The sequence below is a fragment of the Pristiophorus japonicus genome, chromosome X (genome assembly GCF_044704955.1).
Source record: "Pristiophorus japonicus isolate sPriJap1 chromosome X, sPriJap1.hap1, whole genome shotgun sequence".
Lineage (NCBI taxonomy): Eukaryota > Metazoa > Chordata > Chondrichthyes > Pristiophoridae > Pristiophorus > Pristiophorus japonicus.
Genome location: NC_092010.1, coordinates 35587517 through 35605104, shown reverse-complemented (window position 1 = coordinate 35605104; position 17588 = coordinate 35587517). Strand labels below are relative to the sequence as shown.

Below are 17588 nucleotides of genomic sequence, written 5' to 3'. Positions count from 1 at the left end.
TATATAGGACTGTATACCAAGTCAGTTGTAGCTGCTTCCCATGTGTCTTTTTTTTGTACCATTCATGTCTGCACTCCATTCAAACTTTATAATGTAGTAAGAAAAGACTATACTGTGAGCATAAAGGTGGGCCATGTGCCTGAAGCCTGCCCTGCCATGGAGGCAAGAAGGTTGGGTACCTAATGCCGAGCAATGGGTTCTCCATGGATATTTAGAGAATGAAGCGCTCTATTATCATTAGACTGATGCTCTGAAGAACATTATGTTAGTCTATCAGAACACCACCTGCTGCCTGGGGAGCTCTGAAGTACCACAGTAAAGGTCCTGCTCTTTATTTCATGGCTGTCTTTATTCATTATTTAATCAATAAAACTTTCCATTTGGGTAACATCCTTTTAGTGAGTTCACATTTTCCAATAAATCAATAATTCTGGCACAATTAGTTATTTTAAAATACAGCAACAGCTTCAGAGGCAACTTATAATGTGTACATTTCTCTAAGTGCTAGATTTACAAAAAGCCCAATTTAGAATACTCTTATTTTTAAAGCATATATGCATATAATATTGGCTTTGTCAGAGTTATCAGAGTGAGAAATGCTAGTTCTAAAGAATGCAATACTCTTGGCCCTCCTTGGCATCTTCAAAGTGCTTTTTGTTCTGATCTGATGTTTATGTTTCTATCTGCTTGAATATTTATTCTCATTATCTAGTTGAGGTTCTTCAACTCATTTCTGTATGCACACCTAATGTACACTTTATGCTCTTGGTTCAAAAGTTCACTCCTGGGGAGCAAAGAAGTCGTGACATGCTGAGGTAATCATAGCAACGAATGTGGCAAATTCTTGAAAATCAATTTCCATATCACCATTTTCATCCAAGTCCAGCATGAGTGTATCCAGAGTCTCTTGGTCCTTTATATTCTTTGTAAGGTTGACAGAAAGACAGAAAACCATTAGACACTTTATTCAAACAGAATTAAACATTAACTAGCAACTGGAATGGTAGAGCGCAATGTGTGGTCTCAGATTCAAATCTAATCCTGAACTCATGTTCATTTTCAGTCGAACACAATAAGAGTATTTCACTTGTTCTTGGTTGGCTGCTAAATAGAGACACTGGGCCTCTTTTTGGACCCAGAATCAGCGCTATGCGACTCGCGTGCACCCGAACCAAGAGGCCCAAGGACTGATGGAAATTGATCCTCTGACATCAGCAGCATACTCGAAACAAGCTGCCGGTGACTGGTTGTACCTCCACAAGAAGCTCACCCGAGCGAAGACATCAACATCGGGTCATCTGCCTCGCTGGCAGTGGCCCTTGGGTAAGTCCCAGGAGGGTGGATTGGAGCAGGCTATGGGGGCAGGGCGATTGTAACTTCCGTTGAGTCACAATACTCCTGCTCCTCCTGGTTCCATATGATGGGGTTAGAAATGAGTGAGAAATTTATACTAGCAACAACTGAGTCACACCATCATGAGACATACCCCATTAGCAAGGTTTGGTTTAAACTAATTTGGAATGCATACTTTATAGTGACAAATGATACTTAGATCTCAGTCAATTTTTGGACAAAGCTAGCCACTATTGTCAAATATTAATCCAGTTTAGGTGAAAAATTTAAAATGTAGAAAATTGCCTTATCTGCTTTCTTATAGTCTGAGAAATGTGAATACATTTAGCAATCATAACTACATATCAAAGCCTTCAACACTTCTAATATTTAGGGAGGGTGAAATTCCTCTTTTAATGAAACAGCTTTTCTCTGTAATTGACAAGCCACTAACAAAATCGGATTCAAGAAATTCCACTTTTCAAAGCCATGCATTCCTGTGATTTCTGTAGTGATTTATTAGTTACAGAAGAAAAAGCTACTCATCCATTTTGTGTTGAGAGATGTTATGGCTATCCGTGCATACCCATAATGACCTGCTATTTATAAAGTGTATAGCTGACCTCTAATGACCTTTTTCCTCTTTCCTCCTTTAAGACGCTCCTTAAAACCTACCTCGTCGGCCCTAATATGTTCTTATGTAGCTTGGTGTCAAATTTAGTTTGATAACGCTCCTGTGAAGCACCTTGGGACGTTAAAGTCGCTATATAAATGCAAGTTGTTACTTTTTTATTTATTCATTCACAGGTTGTGGGCATCACTGGTAATGTCAGCATTTATTGCCCATCCCTAATTAACATATCTGTACTGTAACATTTTGTATGTTTGAGGGTTTGTCTTCAATTTGCTAAGTCTTTTTTGTTCATACAAAACTAAAGTCTTTATGTTATCTAGTGCCAACAAAAATTTGGATCATTTTTCCAGTAAGTCCAGCTCTGGGTCTAATTAATGTACAAAATTCAATTACTGTGAAAATCTGCAACCCAATGAAAGATTAGCTGTAAAAACTGGAGCATATATTTGGAGCAGCTGATCAGATGTGCATTACATGAGCAATATTCCCATGTGAGCCTCACAAATAACAGGAATGTTATTACATACTTATTGTTGACTGTTTATAAACTTTTCTACCTCAATAAACTGACTTAATTCGTTGTTGACGAGAGCTTTTAGTTGCGCTTTCTTGAGCTTATCTCTCTTGCATCCTGTATACTTGTGGAAGATTTTTATGATTGCAATCAACGCGTTCTCCAGATCAGACATTCCGCCCAGTTAATATTCCTGTTAAAAAAGAGAGAGTATATGAGGAGAAAATTATGTATACAGGTTGAGCGTTTGAAATTCGGAATGTTCCGGAATCCGGATACCGGGCTGATCCGTGGTGGGGTCGTCCGGAAAATGTTCTGAAATCCGGACTCCCCCGCCTTGGTGGCCCGATCTCACCCCGCCCCTTGGCAGCCAGACCTCCCCCACTCACTTACCGTGGCGGCATGACAACGCCCCCCCCCCCCCTTACCTCGGCCGCCCGACCCCACCTACCTCGGCCCAGGCAAAGACATTCTGAAATCCGGAAATATCCGGAATGGCCTCGGTCCCGAGGTTTCCGGATTTCGGACGTCACACCCGTACTGTATATGTATAGTACATACAGCTTTATGAGGACAGGGCTAGAAAATCACTTTTTTGGGGTTTTTTGCATCCAGTGTCGGTATTAAGCACTTATAGGTTCAGATCAAGATTAAAGTCACCGTTACTGTGCCCCAGCAGTGTCTTTCAACAAACCTCACTGTGACATGCCCATTTCCCACATCAAGCATCCTAATGGTCTGTCTGAGAGAAATTTGGAATTAGAGGACAAATTGTAGGTTATTTTATACTGTGAGCTCTGGCACACCAGGAACTGGGATGAGACTATTTTTCATTTTAAACCTTATATCCAGCACCGAGAGGAGATTTTTTTATCCTATCATGAGCTAGATTTAAACTGAAGTTCTAGAGGTGAAAGGACAGGGACTATCCACTGCACCACTTCATTCCCATGCATCACCTGTTAAGTATATACCCTGATGATACCAAACCATTTATAAAAAAACAAATCTTGCATATATGTTGTATCTCCTAAAGGAAAAAAAAACAGTTTAAGTTGGTGGGTGCAGCCTATATTCAAGTTTTTTTTTTAAGTTATGAGGTGGCTCAAGTTTGGGGGTGCAGCCTATATGGAGAGTTGTAGGGTTGGAGGAGGTTACAGAGATGGGGAGGGGTGAGACCGTGGAGGGATTTGAAAACAAGGATGAGAACTTTAAAATTGAGGTGTTGCAGGACCAGGAGCCAATGTAGATCAGCGAGCACAGGTGATCGGTGAACGGGACTTGGTGGGAGTTAGGATATGGGTAGCAGAGTTTTTAATGAGTTGAAGTTTATGTCAGGTGGAAGATGGGAGGCCGGCCAGGAGAACTCTGGATCTAGGCACTATAACTATTGTGCAAAGAAAATAGACTTCACATTGATGCTGTAGTTGTAGTGTGAGCACATCCTTAATTACATGCAACATCATTTAACTAAAACCAAACAAAACTGCAACCAAGTTGATTATATTTTTCAGCGTCTAAAGTGCACAGTGGGATGCATAAGAACTCCTGAATTGATTGATATGTTAAAAAGTTTCATTTGATGAAAATATCCAATCCCTTATATTATATATCTCTGCTGAATTTATGAAAACACTTGGGTGAAGCCTCCCATCAGTCGTGTAATCGTACTCGCCCTAGCTACACTATTGCAGTAACAATCCCTCACGCATGCATTTAATTCACATCCCAGTTTGTACATTTGGAAACACAGCCTCCGTCACATTTGTACCTGGTAACTAGACTGACATTACTCCATCTTTTGTTACAAAATGAAATAATAATATTGACTAAAACACAGCCAGTAAAGCATCTGAGGGGACAGTCTTTATATGGAAAACGGCGGTCCGCATTTTGTTAATGTGGGGTCAGGAGGAGACCTCCTGCTCCGCCCGGCTCCACATTCAGGTAAGTATATTTTTAAAACTTACCTTGTTGGTTGTGGCTCACAGCAGTCTCTTTAAGCACCGCCTGTTAGAAAAAACAAGCATACATTTAGCCGGAGTGCTGGTGCCAGCTGCCTTGGGGTAAACCAATCTTGGACAGGTGGCCTCAAACAAATGTTAGTTAGGCCCCTTATTTGCATATGCAAAGGGAATAACCTGTTTCAGGTGTGGGCACTGCACACCGATTTTCATTTTGGCATTTTACAATATGGTGGGTGATGCATTTCCAGCTCATAATGAACATGCAATATTGCAGACCGTTTAGCCCCCGAAAGACAGGCGCTGCATGGCCGAATTTCTCGGCCATTATTCCTGTGAAAATATCAATATGCTTCATTTAACAAAAATAAGCTAAACAAGATGCTAAAAGATGAATTATGAAATCCAATATTTTGTAATTGCAGCATTACAATTTGGAAGAAATAATTTTGCCAGAAGGGCTGTATCCTCACCTTGTATTTCACTTCTAGGTCTGTCTCTGCTTGATGCTCGAATGCAATGAGTTGGACTTAGCAGCTTTGACTCCTTTTAGTTATCTTAGTATCCGTCATTATTCATTGGTGCATTGTAAGAACCACGTTTTACTGTCAACATTTCGCGTAGCATAGAGCACCAATGGACCTGGGCATGTTGCTAATTGCCTTTGATTTGATTTTAATACTGTGCTTTTAATGCTTTAATGGATCACTAAGTGTAGAAGTGCATTAGGCATTTTCTGCTAAGTCAGTGTCAATTTCCAAAACAAACTTGAAAGCTTATGCATTTAATCGATGCAGTTCAATGGAAGCTAGATAAGTGCATGAGGGAGAAAGGAATAGAAGGATATATTGATTGGGTGAGATGAAGTAAGGTGAGAGGAGGCTTGTGTGGAACATAACCACAGGCATAAATGTATTGGGCCTAATGGCCTGTTTCTGTGCTGTAAAATTCTATGTAATTCTATGGCTAGATGCATTTACCCTCGTGTAATTCAAAGCAGAGTTTTGAGTGTTGAGAACAATGACTTGGCACAATAATGGGTGTGGGATGGTGGTGCAATAGAATTAGTCATTAAGGTTACATTGAGTGGAGTAAGTTGTTTGAACTTAAGGGGGACAAAATTTAGCCTGCCGGAAAGCTGGCGCTCCTACCTTTTTTTTTTTAAAAAGAGTTTTTACGACAGTTTCGGAAGAGGGCCCCTCTTTCGCGAAATTCGCCTTTTTATTCAATTGGCCAGGAAGTTGGTCATAAAGGGGGCAGAAGTGCAGCGGTGAATGCTGGTGAGGGGCCGAAGTGGAGGTGGGACGGATTCTCCGATGCTGTCACTCAGCAGCGGAGCGGTGGTGATGTCATTGCGCGTCTGTGTCACCGTGTATCCCGCCTCCGTTAAAGGGGAGCGAATCGGCCATCAGTCGCGATCGGACACTGGACCATCAGGGAGGGTTTCAGCCGGGCCAGCGGCCTGGCACCCAAGAGGGGGTGCCAGGCTGCCTATTGGCAGCCCAGTCGAACCCGGGGGCACAATAGTCTGGCCGACATGGAAGTTAGCTGGCAAAAAAAATAAAATGACGGCCGCTTGGCGGCAATAAGATTTTGCTCACTAAATTTCGCGGGAGGTGGGGGGTCCCGGCCGGTCGGCAGCGGCGGGGCGGAAGTGGTGACCGAGTTGAATTTAGCTTGCGGCAGCCATTCGACCAGAAATTGTCGACCGCTCGACTCCGCCGCATGGCCGCTGCAAACGGGTGATAACTGGCCTTATTGGGGAGCTGAATTTCGGCCCCAAGGACTGCAGTCCCACACTTGCAGCAGGGAGTGCATAATGGATAATCATGCTGTCCGCAATTTCCTGCAAGCACTACCCTGGGGTTCACTCAACACTGGGAGTGCAGGAACATGAAATCAGTCATCTAGTTCCTAGAGGGCATGAACTTAGTGCAAGTTCACCCTGAGTTTGGAACAACGGAGTGTAAAATTGGAACCTTCAACCAGGGAAGCCATAAGCATTGTTACTATGAAAAAAAGATACTGCTGTAGTAAAGGGTGAATTTCTGAGGGTGCGGTTAAGATATACAGGTGCAGCGCTGAAAATCCGGAACCCTCGGGACCGAGGCCATTGCGGATTCCATGCTTTCGATTTGCTTTCCGACATTACGAATCCGGAAACACCTGAGTCCAGGTTCAGGTATTTCCGGATTTTGGAAAGTCAAAGTGTGGGGGTGGGGTCCCCGCCGAAGAGCTGTTCATGTCGGGTGATCCCCCGCCGAGGAGGTGTTCGGGCGGGCCAGCCCCATCGAGGAGGTCGTTGGGTGGGGCAAGGCCGAGGAGGTGTTCAGGCGGGCCAGCGAGTCGGCCTTGAGTTAAGGGCAGCGGCGGGGCTGCGGGGTCGGCAGGTCCGGATTCCGAAACATTTTACGGATTCCGGACGACCCTGCCACCGATTGTCCCGGATTCCGAAACATTCCAGATTCTGGAACTCCAGATTCTTGACGCTGCACCTGTATTAGGAACAGGAGTAGGCCATTCAGCCCCTCGAGCATATTCTAGCATTTCATTAGATCAGGATTGATCTGCACCTCAACTCCAATTACCTGCTTTTTGTTCCCTATCCCTTGATATCTGTACCCAACAAAAGTCTATCGATCTCAGTCTTGAAAATTTTAATGATCCAACATCTATAGCTTTTTGAGGAGCGAGTTCCAGATTTCTACTGCCCTTTATGTTAAACTGTGTTTCCTGATTTCACTCCTAAATGGCCTAGCTCTAATTTAAAGATTATGCCCTCTTGTTCTGGATTCTCCCAATAGAAGGAATAGTTTCCCTGTATCTAGAAAGAAAGAACTTGCATTTATATAGCATCTTTCGCTACATTTCAAAGCACTTTACAGCTAATGAAGAAGTACTTTTGAAGTGTAGTCACTATTGTAATGTAGGAAACGCAGCAGCCAGTTTGCAAGGTTCCACAGACAACAATGTGACAATGACCAGATAATTTGTTTTTAGTCATGTTGGTTGAGGGATAAATATAAGACGTGCTTATTTGTACTGCCAAAATGGCCGCCATGCTCCACCCTTTGTTTCTGATTGGTCCCCTTGGAGGTGAAGCCGCACCCTGAAGTTTCACTGGAATGTGTAACTGGAACTGCCCATCCCGAGGTCTCACTGACTTTGCAAATTGTAACTCGATCCACTTGGACTTCCTGAAATGACAGAGAACAGAGCTCCCCAGAAGACAGCAAGGGCCAGCCAAAGTGCATTACCCCAGTCCAAGCACATCCCTCCCCCAGCCGGTGCCTTAACCCAGCGCAAGGGCATCCTCCCTCCCCCTACCCCACCATAGATGGGGCAGGCATTGTGTACGGATTGTTAACAGGTTTATTGGGTATGAAATGAATAGCGACAGTGTCATGACTTCTGGATAGCATCCACTCCAACGATGTCCCTTGCAGGAGGTTAGAGGAACGTGATCTGTCTTCCCTGAATTCCCTCTCTCCCTTCCGATTTCCCCCACGCCCGCGTCTCTACCCCCCACGCCCACGTCTCTACCCCCCACGCCCCCGTCTCTACCCTCCACGCCCACGTCTCTACCCCCCACGCCCCCGTCTCTACCCCCCACGCTCCCGTCTCTACCCCCCACGCCCCCGTCTCTACCCCCCACGCCCACGTCTCTACCCTCCACGCCCACGTCTCTACCCCCCACGCCCACGTCTCTGCCTCCCCGCCCGCGCCCCCGTCTCTACCCCCCACGCCCACGTCTCTGCCTCCCCGCCCGCGCCCCCGTCTCTACCCCCCACGCCCACGTCTCTACCCTCCACGCCCCCGTCTCTACCCTCCACGCCCACGTCTCTACCCTCCACGCCCACGTCTCTACCCCCCACGCCCACGTCTCTACCCCCCACGCCCACGTCTCTACCCTCCACGCCCGCGTCTCCACCCCCCACGCCCCCGTCTCTACCCTCCACGCCCCCGTCTCTACCCTCCACGCCCCCGTCTCTACCCTCCACGCCCCCGTCTCTACCCCCCACGCCCACGTCTCTACCCTCCACGCCCGCGTCTCCACCCCCCACGCCCCCGTCTCTACCCCCCACGCCCACGTCTCTACCCCCCACGCCCACGTCTCTACCCCCCACGCCCACGTCTCTACCCTCCCCGCCCGCGCCCCCGTCTCTACCCTCCACGCCCCCGTCTCTACCCCCCACGCCCACGTCTCTACCCTCCACGCCCGCGTCTCCACCCCCCACGCCCCCGTCTCTACCCCCCACGCCCACGTCTCTACCCCCCACGCCCCCGTCTCTACCCTCCACGCCCCCGTCTCTACCCTCCACGCCCACGTCTCTACCCTCCACGCCCCCGTCTCTACCCCCCACGCCCACGTCTCTACCCCCCACGCCCACGTCTCTACCCCCCACGCCCACGTCTCTACCCTCCACGCCCACGTCTCTACCCCCCACGCCCACGTCTCTACCCCCCACGCCCCCGTCTCTACCCCCCACGCCCACGTCTCTACCCCCCACGCCCACGTCTCTACCCCCCACGCCCACGTCTCTACCCTCCACGCCCCCGTCTCTACCCCCCACGCCCGCGTCTCTACCCCCCACGCCCGCGTCTCTACCCCCCACGCCCGCGTCTCTACCCCCCACGCCCCCGTCTCTACCCCCCATGCCCCCGTCTCTGCCCCCGCCCGTGCCCCCGTCTCTACCCCCCACGCCCCCGTCTCTACCCCCCACGCCCACGTCTCTACCCCCCACGCCCCCGTCTCTACCCCCCACGCCCCCGTCTCTACCCCCCACGCCCCCGTCTCTACCCCCCACGCCCCCGTCTCTGCTCCCCACTCCCCCAGCCTTGCGCTCGCACTTGTTTCCCCCCCACAGCCTCGCGCTCGCTCCCCCACCCCCACAGCCTCGCGCTCGCTCCCCCCCAGCCTCGCGCTCGCTTTCCCCACCCACCCAGCCTCGCGCTCGCTATCGCTCCCCCCCCCCCCAGCCTCGCGCTCGCTATCGCTCCCCTCCCCCAGCCTCGCGCTCGCTATCGCTCCCCTCCCCCAGCCTCGCGCTCGCTATCGCTCCCCTCCCCCAGCCTCGCGCTCGCTATCGCTCCCCCCCCCCCCCAGCCTCGCGCTCGCTATCGCTCCCCTCCCCCAGCCTCGCGCTCGCTATCGCTCCCCCCCCCCCCAGCCTCGCGCTCGCTATCGCTCCCCCCTCCCCCAGCCTCGCGCTCGCTATCGCTCCCCCTCCCCCAGCCTCGCGCTCGCTATCGCTCCCCTCCCCCAGCCTCGCGCTCGCTATCGCTCCCCCCTCCCCCAGCCTCGCGCTCGCTATCGCTCCCCTCCCCCAGCCTCGCGCTCGCTATCGCTCCCCCCCCCCCAGCCTCGCGCTCGCTATCGCTCCCCTCCCCCAGCCTCGCGCTCGCTATCGCTCCCCTCCCCCAGCCTCGCGCTCGCTATCGCTCCCCTCCCCCAGCCTCGCGCTCGCTATCGCTCCCCCTCCCCCAGCCTCGCGCTCGCTATCGCTCCCCCCCCCAGCCTCGCGCTCGCTATCGCTCCCCCTCCCCCAGCCTCGCGCTCGCTATCGCTCCCCCTCCCCCAGCCTCGCGCTCGCTATCGCTCCCCTCCCCCAGCCTCGCGCTCGCTATCGCTCCCCCTCCCCCAGCCTCGCGCTCGCTATCGCTCCCCCCCCCAGCCTCGCGCTCGCTATCGCTCCCCCTCCCCCAGCCTCGCGCTCGCTATCGCTCCCCTCCCCCAGCCTCGCGCTCGCTATCGCTCTCCCCCCCCCAGCCTCGCGCTCGCTATCGCTCCCCCCCCAGCCTCGCGCTCGCTATCGCTCCCCCTCCCCCAGCCTCGCGCTCGCTATCGCTCCCCCCCCCCCCCAGCCTCGCGCTCGCTATCGCTCCCCCCCCCCCCAGCCTCGCGCTCGCTATCGCTCCCCCCCCCCCAGCCTCGCGCTCGCTATCGCTCCCCCCCCCCCAGCCTCGCGCTCGCTATCGCTCCCCCCCCAGCCTCGCGCTCGCTATCGCTCCCCAGCCCCCCTCTCTCTCCCTCCCCCCAGCCCCCCTCTCTCTCCCTCCCCCCAGCCCCCCTCTCTCTCCCTCCCCCCAGCCCCCCTCTCTCTCCCTCCCCCCAGCCCCCCTCTCTCTCTCCCCTTCCCCCCAGCCTCCCTCTCTCTCCCTTTCCCCCCCCCTCAGCCCCTCTCTCTCTCTCTCTCTCCCAGCCCCGTCTCTCTCTCTCTCCCCAGCCTCTCTCTCCCTCTCTCTCTCTCCCCTCCCCAGCCCCTCTCTCTCTCCCACTCCCAGCCCCTCCTCTCTCTCTCTCTCTCCCCCCGCAGCCCCTCCCCCTCTCTCCCCGCAGCCCCTCCCCTCTCGGCCCCAGGCCCGCCGCTCTCGGCCACAGGTTGGCCGGCCGGGGGCGGAAGAGAGTCTGATCCTCAGGTCCTGCTTCTTGGCACCACGTGGAGGGAATGATTTGGGCAGAGCTTGACAGGGCCGGGGCTCGTCAGACGCATGTCTGTCAAAAAAAAGTGCAGTACAAATAGTTACATCGATAAATATTGGCCAGGATTTAGAGCTTCCCTGCTCTTCTTTGAATGCCATGCGATCTTTTACCTCGAAAAAGTGATGGTTCGTGCAATGTCGTTTTTGTGAAAGGAATGTAAGACAAACAGAAAAGTCTACATCGAAAGCTTGCTTTGGAATCATGCAGCCTAAACCTTTTAGAATATTTATGACCACCCACTATGAGGCATAATCTTAATATCAATAATCAGTTGATATGCAGCAGAGATAGGGCGGATTCCAGCCCTCGCAAGGATAAAAAGGATGTCACCCAGGGTAGGGATACAGCAATAGGGGATGAGGAACTCCACACCCACCCATGCCATATAATAGGAATGGCACACTTGCACAAGGCCCAATTAAGCAGCAGATTCCCATCCCCATTCTCATCTTCGTAAGTAGCAATCTGATCAGCATCTAAATGGTCAAACAATTTATTATATCATTCACTGGGACCGTGATTAAGTGGCATCTATCTCTACAGTCCATGCAATTTGTCCTATATTCTTATCACCCCTTTACTCGCTGAGCTGCATTGGCTCCCGATCTGCCAACGTCTCAATTTTAAAATTCTAAAGGTCCCAGGTCAGATTCCTGGTCTGTGATGAGTTAGCTGATATTCCATGGAGCTGCAGTAGGGGGGGGGGGGGGGGCTAGGGGGTGGCGCTACAACTGATGTCAATGCAACAGGGTAGGGCTGAGAAGGTAAGATATATTTTAATCCTCCGGGCCCCACAAGGAAACCATGGGCCTCTCCTGCCCTGGGCTCTCCTCCCTCCCCCGATCTCAATTGGGTCTTGTTCCCCGATGCACCTGACTACTGGGGACTTTTCCTGCGGATCCTTGTCAGTGGCAACTGACACTGCTGACTTTGTGCCCTCCAGCAGCCATTTCTTCTTGTCCTTTCCAAAGATGACTCTCATAACTTCCTCCTATCCAACCTTCATCCAGCTTGGTACTACATGACTGCAGAAGGAATTAGACAGAATGCTAGATTTGAGGAGACACGACACAGGTGTAGGTTAAAGTGAGTCGAGAAAACAGTACAGTTTTAGGCGTTTCAGAGGCTGTGGTAAGCTTTGTTTGCATATTGATCATGATGTCACTGAAGAGAAGAAACAAAGATAAGGGGTTGTCACTACTGCAATGTGTGAGGTGACCGCCCAGATCTCTCTCGACCAGGTGTAATGGTTGCCCTGAAGGCAGTTCTGGGGACTGAGTGAAGTTGGAAATTAGTTCCAGTACACATACCTGAATAAATTATTCAAACAACGGGTCATTGAATAACAATTATTTCAGTTATCTATAATCTCATATGAATTCTATAAACAGTTTATTCACTGTATTTCATGCATTACGTGTCGATATGTACGTTTGCGTGCCCCAGGTCTGTTCCCCAAAGCTTGAAATGAAAATCCCATTCCCTTTTCCACTTCAAACTTGGCAACGTGGTCAGAAATGTTTATTTCAATAACAAGCAGAGCCATCTGTTGACTCTGAGGCAAGTTTTCAACGAAAGACTTGCATTTATATTCACGACCACCGGACATCCCAAAGCGCTTTACAACCAATGAAGTATTTTTTGATGTGTAATCACTGCTGTAATGTTGCAATTCAGGTTGCCCTGGAGTTAGAAGAGAGAACGGCACTTGTACCAGCCCACTAGATTAGTGGGCCCAAGTTTCCCTAAAGAAGAAAAATGGCGTTCACTTACCTGGACGCCCGTTTTTTTTTTCAGCCCCTCGGTGCTGAGAATAAAAATGCAGAGTTTTCTCACCGCCGTGCTACCTGATCCGAATCTGCAGGGCGGAGCCTCCAATGTGCGATGAAACCGCACAGCGCATGCGATGAAAAAAAAACGGGTACCAAATCGCGTATGCGCATCGCACTTAAAATAAGCACAAAAAAAACCCCATTTGCACATGCACAATAGGAAGAATTTTAAAAAGCGGCACGTGTGGGGACTGTGTGGATCACCATTGAGAATCCATTGGTGCTAGAGGTGGATTCGCAGGTAGGAAATACAGCTTCGTTCACGAGGTGGCTGCAATGGAAGGACGCAGAGAAGGCGGAAGAGCCAGGGATGGAGAAGGGAAAACCGCAAGGGTGAAGAGACTGCTCACGGAAGAAATTGAGCCGCTGGTAGACTTAATTGAGAGTAGATGGGGAGTTCTTGAGAACAAGGGGAGCTTCGATTTAAAAATAAGCTTAAACCATCTGCACTCGCATAAGTTTGGGACCAGGTCACAGTCAAGTTTAATGGAATGTCCCTCACCCCGAGAACTGGTGCGTAGCTGAAAAAGAAGTGGTAGGACCTTGAACAAGCAGTGACTGTAAGTAATACATTAAACTTACATTTATTTGAGCTTTTAAATATATGTATATTTATGCACTGCAATAACATCTGTGATCCATGTGTGTGTGCGCGTGTTCAGAAGGATTCTCTTTTAAAAAGTTAAATTTTCATCTTTGCAGAAGATGGTGTCACAGATCAACTGAGAACGGTCACAAACTGGAGGAGGTCCGCCAAGTAGGCTGCAACTAACAGCCTTGGAGCAGAGGATAGCATCAATGATTAAATGTCACAGGAGACCAACAATCAATGCAGAAGCTGGGCCCAGTTTTCCATTAGAGGGTAAGCCCTGCAAATTGCAGAGCCTGGGTTGGCTAAATGTTACGTACTGCGTGTGCTTCCTACGCTTCTCCTTCCTCAATGCTGCTAACCAAGCATCTATCTTTTGTTTCGCAGAGGTTGAGCATCAGGAGGAGACCGAAGGTGCACCTGAAGTTGAAGGAGAGAATGTTCCAAGAAAATGCCACACCAGATATTCCAACTCAGGAGAATGATGGGCAACAAGAAGACGAGATGGTTACCCTGGATTTGGAGGTGCTGAACCCTCGAGGATTCCAAGTCCTTTCACGAGTGAATCAAGCGAGGGGACTTTTCTAGGTGTGACGCCACACCTGCGAGACGTCATAGGAGGGCGAACTCCAAACCTGATGCAGAAACACTGGACTCTGAGAACATGGGACATCTTGTGGGGATGAGAGGGAAGAACATCCAACAATCTCGATTGCTCCTGGAAGCCTTTGATGGGGTGAGGGCAGAGTTGGGGGGAACTGTCATTACAGGTTGAAAGACTTTTGGGACAATTGAACGAGGTAGTATCGGCAATAGGGGGTGCTCACCCAGGCTGTCCTTAATGCAAGGAGTACTTTCCACTCTGCACAAAATTCAAGGGTTGATCCTGAGGCTGAGGGTTGACTACGAAGAGGTACCCGGACATTCCACTATGACACATTTTGGTCCTGTCCCTGTTGTAGCCCAGCATCAAGAAACGCCACGCCGGAAAAGAAACAGAATACACCTGGGGGTACGGGGGGGCAAGGAAGCAGAAGTCTGCAACTACAGGCACGTGCAGGGGTAGCGGCATCTACTGGAGCAGGATTGGTGCACAGCGCTAAGTAAGAGGATAGATGTTTTCTTTGTTTTTTGGTTGCTTTAGTTGATCTTTGTAAAGTTTGTCACGGTTTTGAATAAAGTTTTTAAAGTTACGAAGGTTTAAAGATAAGTATAGTCAAGCTAATTATAACTGCTGTACAAATGTTTAATAAACATTTTAATTTTGGACTTCTAATCTGACTCCTGTACTTCATTTTTTTAATGCTGCACTAATAAATATTACAGGATAACTGGACTCCACATGTAAAATGGCCTCAGCCCTTGCAATCTATTAGTTTAAATGATACAGGGGCAGATTCCAGCACAAAGGCATTCATGGATCCTGCCTTGTTCTGGGTCACTGATGCATGCAATGAAGTACCATGGTGCATGTATCAGTGACTCTCACCCAGTCTGGATCCATGAACAACTTAGTATTATTGTCCACCTAAGCACTCCAACATTCCGAAGCTCCTTTAAAACAAACGATTTGTGGTGGGAACATTTAATATAAATTATGTATTTTCCACCTAAGCACTCCAATACTCCATAAAAAACATAAAAGATTTGTGTTGGGATTATTTTTTTAATTCAATATGTTCCACCTTTATAGAGATCACTGCTGCTTTCCTTCGAACCTGGAGTGTCTTGCACTGTCCTTTGTGTGCAGACCTTGGGCCTGGGTTAGCAGCGGGCCGCGTGGTTGGAGGACCTTCGGCCTGGGATAGCAGCGGCTGCATTCGACGTCCGGGAGAGTGGGGAGAAGGCTGCACTGGATGCCAGAAGAAGATTTCGATTGGTATGCTGATTTTTCATTATTGGAGGTTTCAAAAGGTTCCCCTTAACTATTTGGAGTATTTTGGGCAGTGAGAACATCGATGGAAAATGGTAAAAGATTTTTTCTTTTTTGCCATCATTCATTTTTCATCGCAGGAGTATCAGTAATGGTAAGTTTATATTTATTTTTAATTTTATACCTGCATATAGTTAGTATTTGGTTTTTAAATTACCTTAAAGTTTATTTGTAAGATACAGGGAGTTCCTTCGGCCAGGGCTAGCAGCGGGGGGCAGCACGGATTCTCTAACTGCAGGTAAGGGTTTTTCCTTTGGTGCTTCTAGGGTCTCTGCGCTGGTTTTAAACATTTTGTTGGTGGGGAAAGTTTGCCTTATGCCCAGAAATGGCGCGGTACCTTCTTTTACAGGTACACCAGTGCCAGAATCTTCGGCACCAAACATTCTGGCACTGGTAGTAGACGCTGGCACCCCGACATTGGAGAATCTTTGGATTGAGCTTCGGCGCCAAAAAATTCACTGGGCGCCATAGTCTCCGAGGAACCTCTCTTAACCCCCCCCCCAACCACTTCAGTCCCCACACATCATTTTTCTGACTGAGATGAGCAGATAACTTGCTGCTGTAAACTGGCACATCACTGATCAAGGAGTGAGGTTGACTAGCTGACAAGTGACAGGGTATTAGGATGTGAGGTGACTGCCTTGGGTTACTATTCAGCACCAAGTTATCAGTGCCTTTGTGGGAGGTTTTGCTGATCTTTATGGCTGTCAGCCAATTCTCCAGCCTGAGCACTCGGTGCACAGCCTGGAAGGACATGAAAGGGAGATGGTGAGATAAAAGCCATTAAAGCATATTTTTAAAAATTTTGAATAAGTTTATTCTGTGATCTAATTAAATTGGATTCAAACTGTTCTGAAGGAAATGAAAAAAAAAGTGGAAAAATATAACACATGGTGTGGTTGTGCTGTAATACTGAAGCACCAGAGACTCTGACAAAAAGAAAGAAACAATGTCTTTCTTTTTGCCATTTATATGGCACCTTTTATATCTTCAGGACTTCCAAAGCACTTCACATTAATTATTTTGAAGTGTAGTCACTGTTATGTTGCCAAACACAGCAGCCAACTTGCGCACAAACAACAGTGGGATAAATAATGTGCTGATGGTGTTGCTTCAGTGACCGACATTGTCTAAGACACCAGGAGAACTCCTGCTTCTTCAAATAGCATCATGGAATCTTTTACATACAGGCAGGGCCTCAGCTTAACATCTGAAAAATAACACTCCCAACAATGCTGCACTCCTTCAAGTCCTGCACTGAAGTGCTAACCTAAATCATGTACTTTAGTCGCTGGAGTGACGCTTAAACCCACAACCTTCGAGCAGTCAGTCGAGGAGGCGGGAGCTCGGAGCAGCGCGAGTCCGGGGTCGGCGAGAGGCCTATAAAGGCCAGCGGGAGTCGAGCAGTCAGTCGAGGAGGCGGGAGCTCGGAGCAGCGTGAGTCCGGGGTCGGCGAGAGGCCTATAAAGGCCAGCGGGAGTCGGGCAGTCAGTTGAGGAGGCGGGAGCTCGGAGCAGCGCGAGTCCGGGGTCGGCGAGAGGCCTATAAAGGCCAGCGGGAGTCGAGGAGGCGGGAGCTCGGAGCAGCGTGAGTCCGGGGTCGGCGAGAGGCCTATAAAGGCCAGCGGGAGTCGGGCAGTCAGTCGAGGAGGCGGGAGCTCGGAGCAGCGCGAGTCCAGGGTCGGCGAGAGGCCTATAAAGGCCAGCGGGAGTCGAGGAGGCGGGAGCTCGGAGCAGCGCGAGTCCGGGGTCGGCGAGAGGCGTACCGGTGCAGCTACAGGGAGAAGGCAAAAAAACAAAGGTGACGTCACAGCCTAGGGGGTAAGTGATTGGCTGGTGATTGGTGAGTAGTTTTTCTTTTTCTTCTTATATTGGTCAGTAACTTTTAACATTGTTATTACCAATTTAAGTGTATCTAAGGGTTAAGTCATGGCAGGAGAGCTCGGTCGGGTGTTATGCTCCTCCTGTACCATGTGGGAACTCAGGGACGCTTCCGGTGTCCCTGACGACTATGTGTGCGGGAAGTGTATCCGCCTCCAGCTCCTGACGGTCCGCGTTACGGAATTGGAGCTGAGGGTGGATTTACTCTGGAGCATCCACGATGCTGAGAATGACGTGAGTATCACGTGTAGTGAGTTGGTCTTACCGCAGGGAAAGGGTCCACAGCCAGATAGGGAATGGAAGACCAGCAGGAAGAGTAGAGCAAGGAAGGTAGTGCAGGGGTCCCCTGCGGTCATCCCCCTGCAAAACAGATACACCGCTTTGGGTACTGTTGAGGGGAATGACTCATCAGGGGAGGGCAGCAGC

At 49.8% G+C, this 17588-nt stretch overlaps 1 protein-coding gene across 3 annotated transcripts; it reads right to left on the bottom strand.

The window, feature by feature from the left end:
* Window positions 1-526: 526 nt before the first annotated feature.
* On the bottom strand, window positions 527-16808 carry LOC139240870 (protein S100-B-like). Of its 3 annotated transcripts, XM_070869371.1 has the most exons (4): window positions 12702-12817; window positions 4451-4490; window positions 2524-2673; window positions 527-922 (listed from the first exon to the last, which is right to left on the bottom strand). In XM_070869371.1, exons 3-4 carry the CDS (start codon window positions 2653-2655, stop codon window positions 779-781), a joined length of 276 nt encoding a protein of 91 aa, XP_070725472.1. In that variant the 5' UTR covers window positions 2656-2673; window positions 4451-4490; window positions 12702-12817; the 3' UTR covers window positions 527-778. The 3 variants fall into 3 exon arrangements, with proteins under 3 accessions (XP_070725472.1, XP_070725474.1, XP_070725473.1); XM_070869373.1 differs by lacking the exons at window positions 4451-4490; window positions 12702-12817 and adding an exon at window positions 16553-16808; XM_070869372.1 differs by lacking the exons at window positions 4451-4490; window positions 12702-12817 and adding an exon at window positions 15035-15135.
* Window positions 16809-17588: the final 780 nt, after the last annotated feature.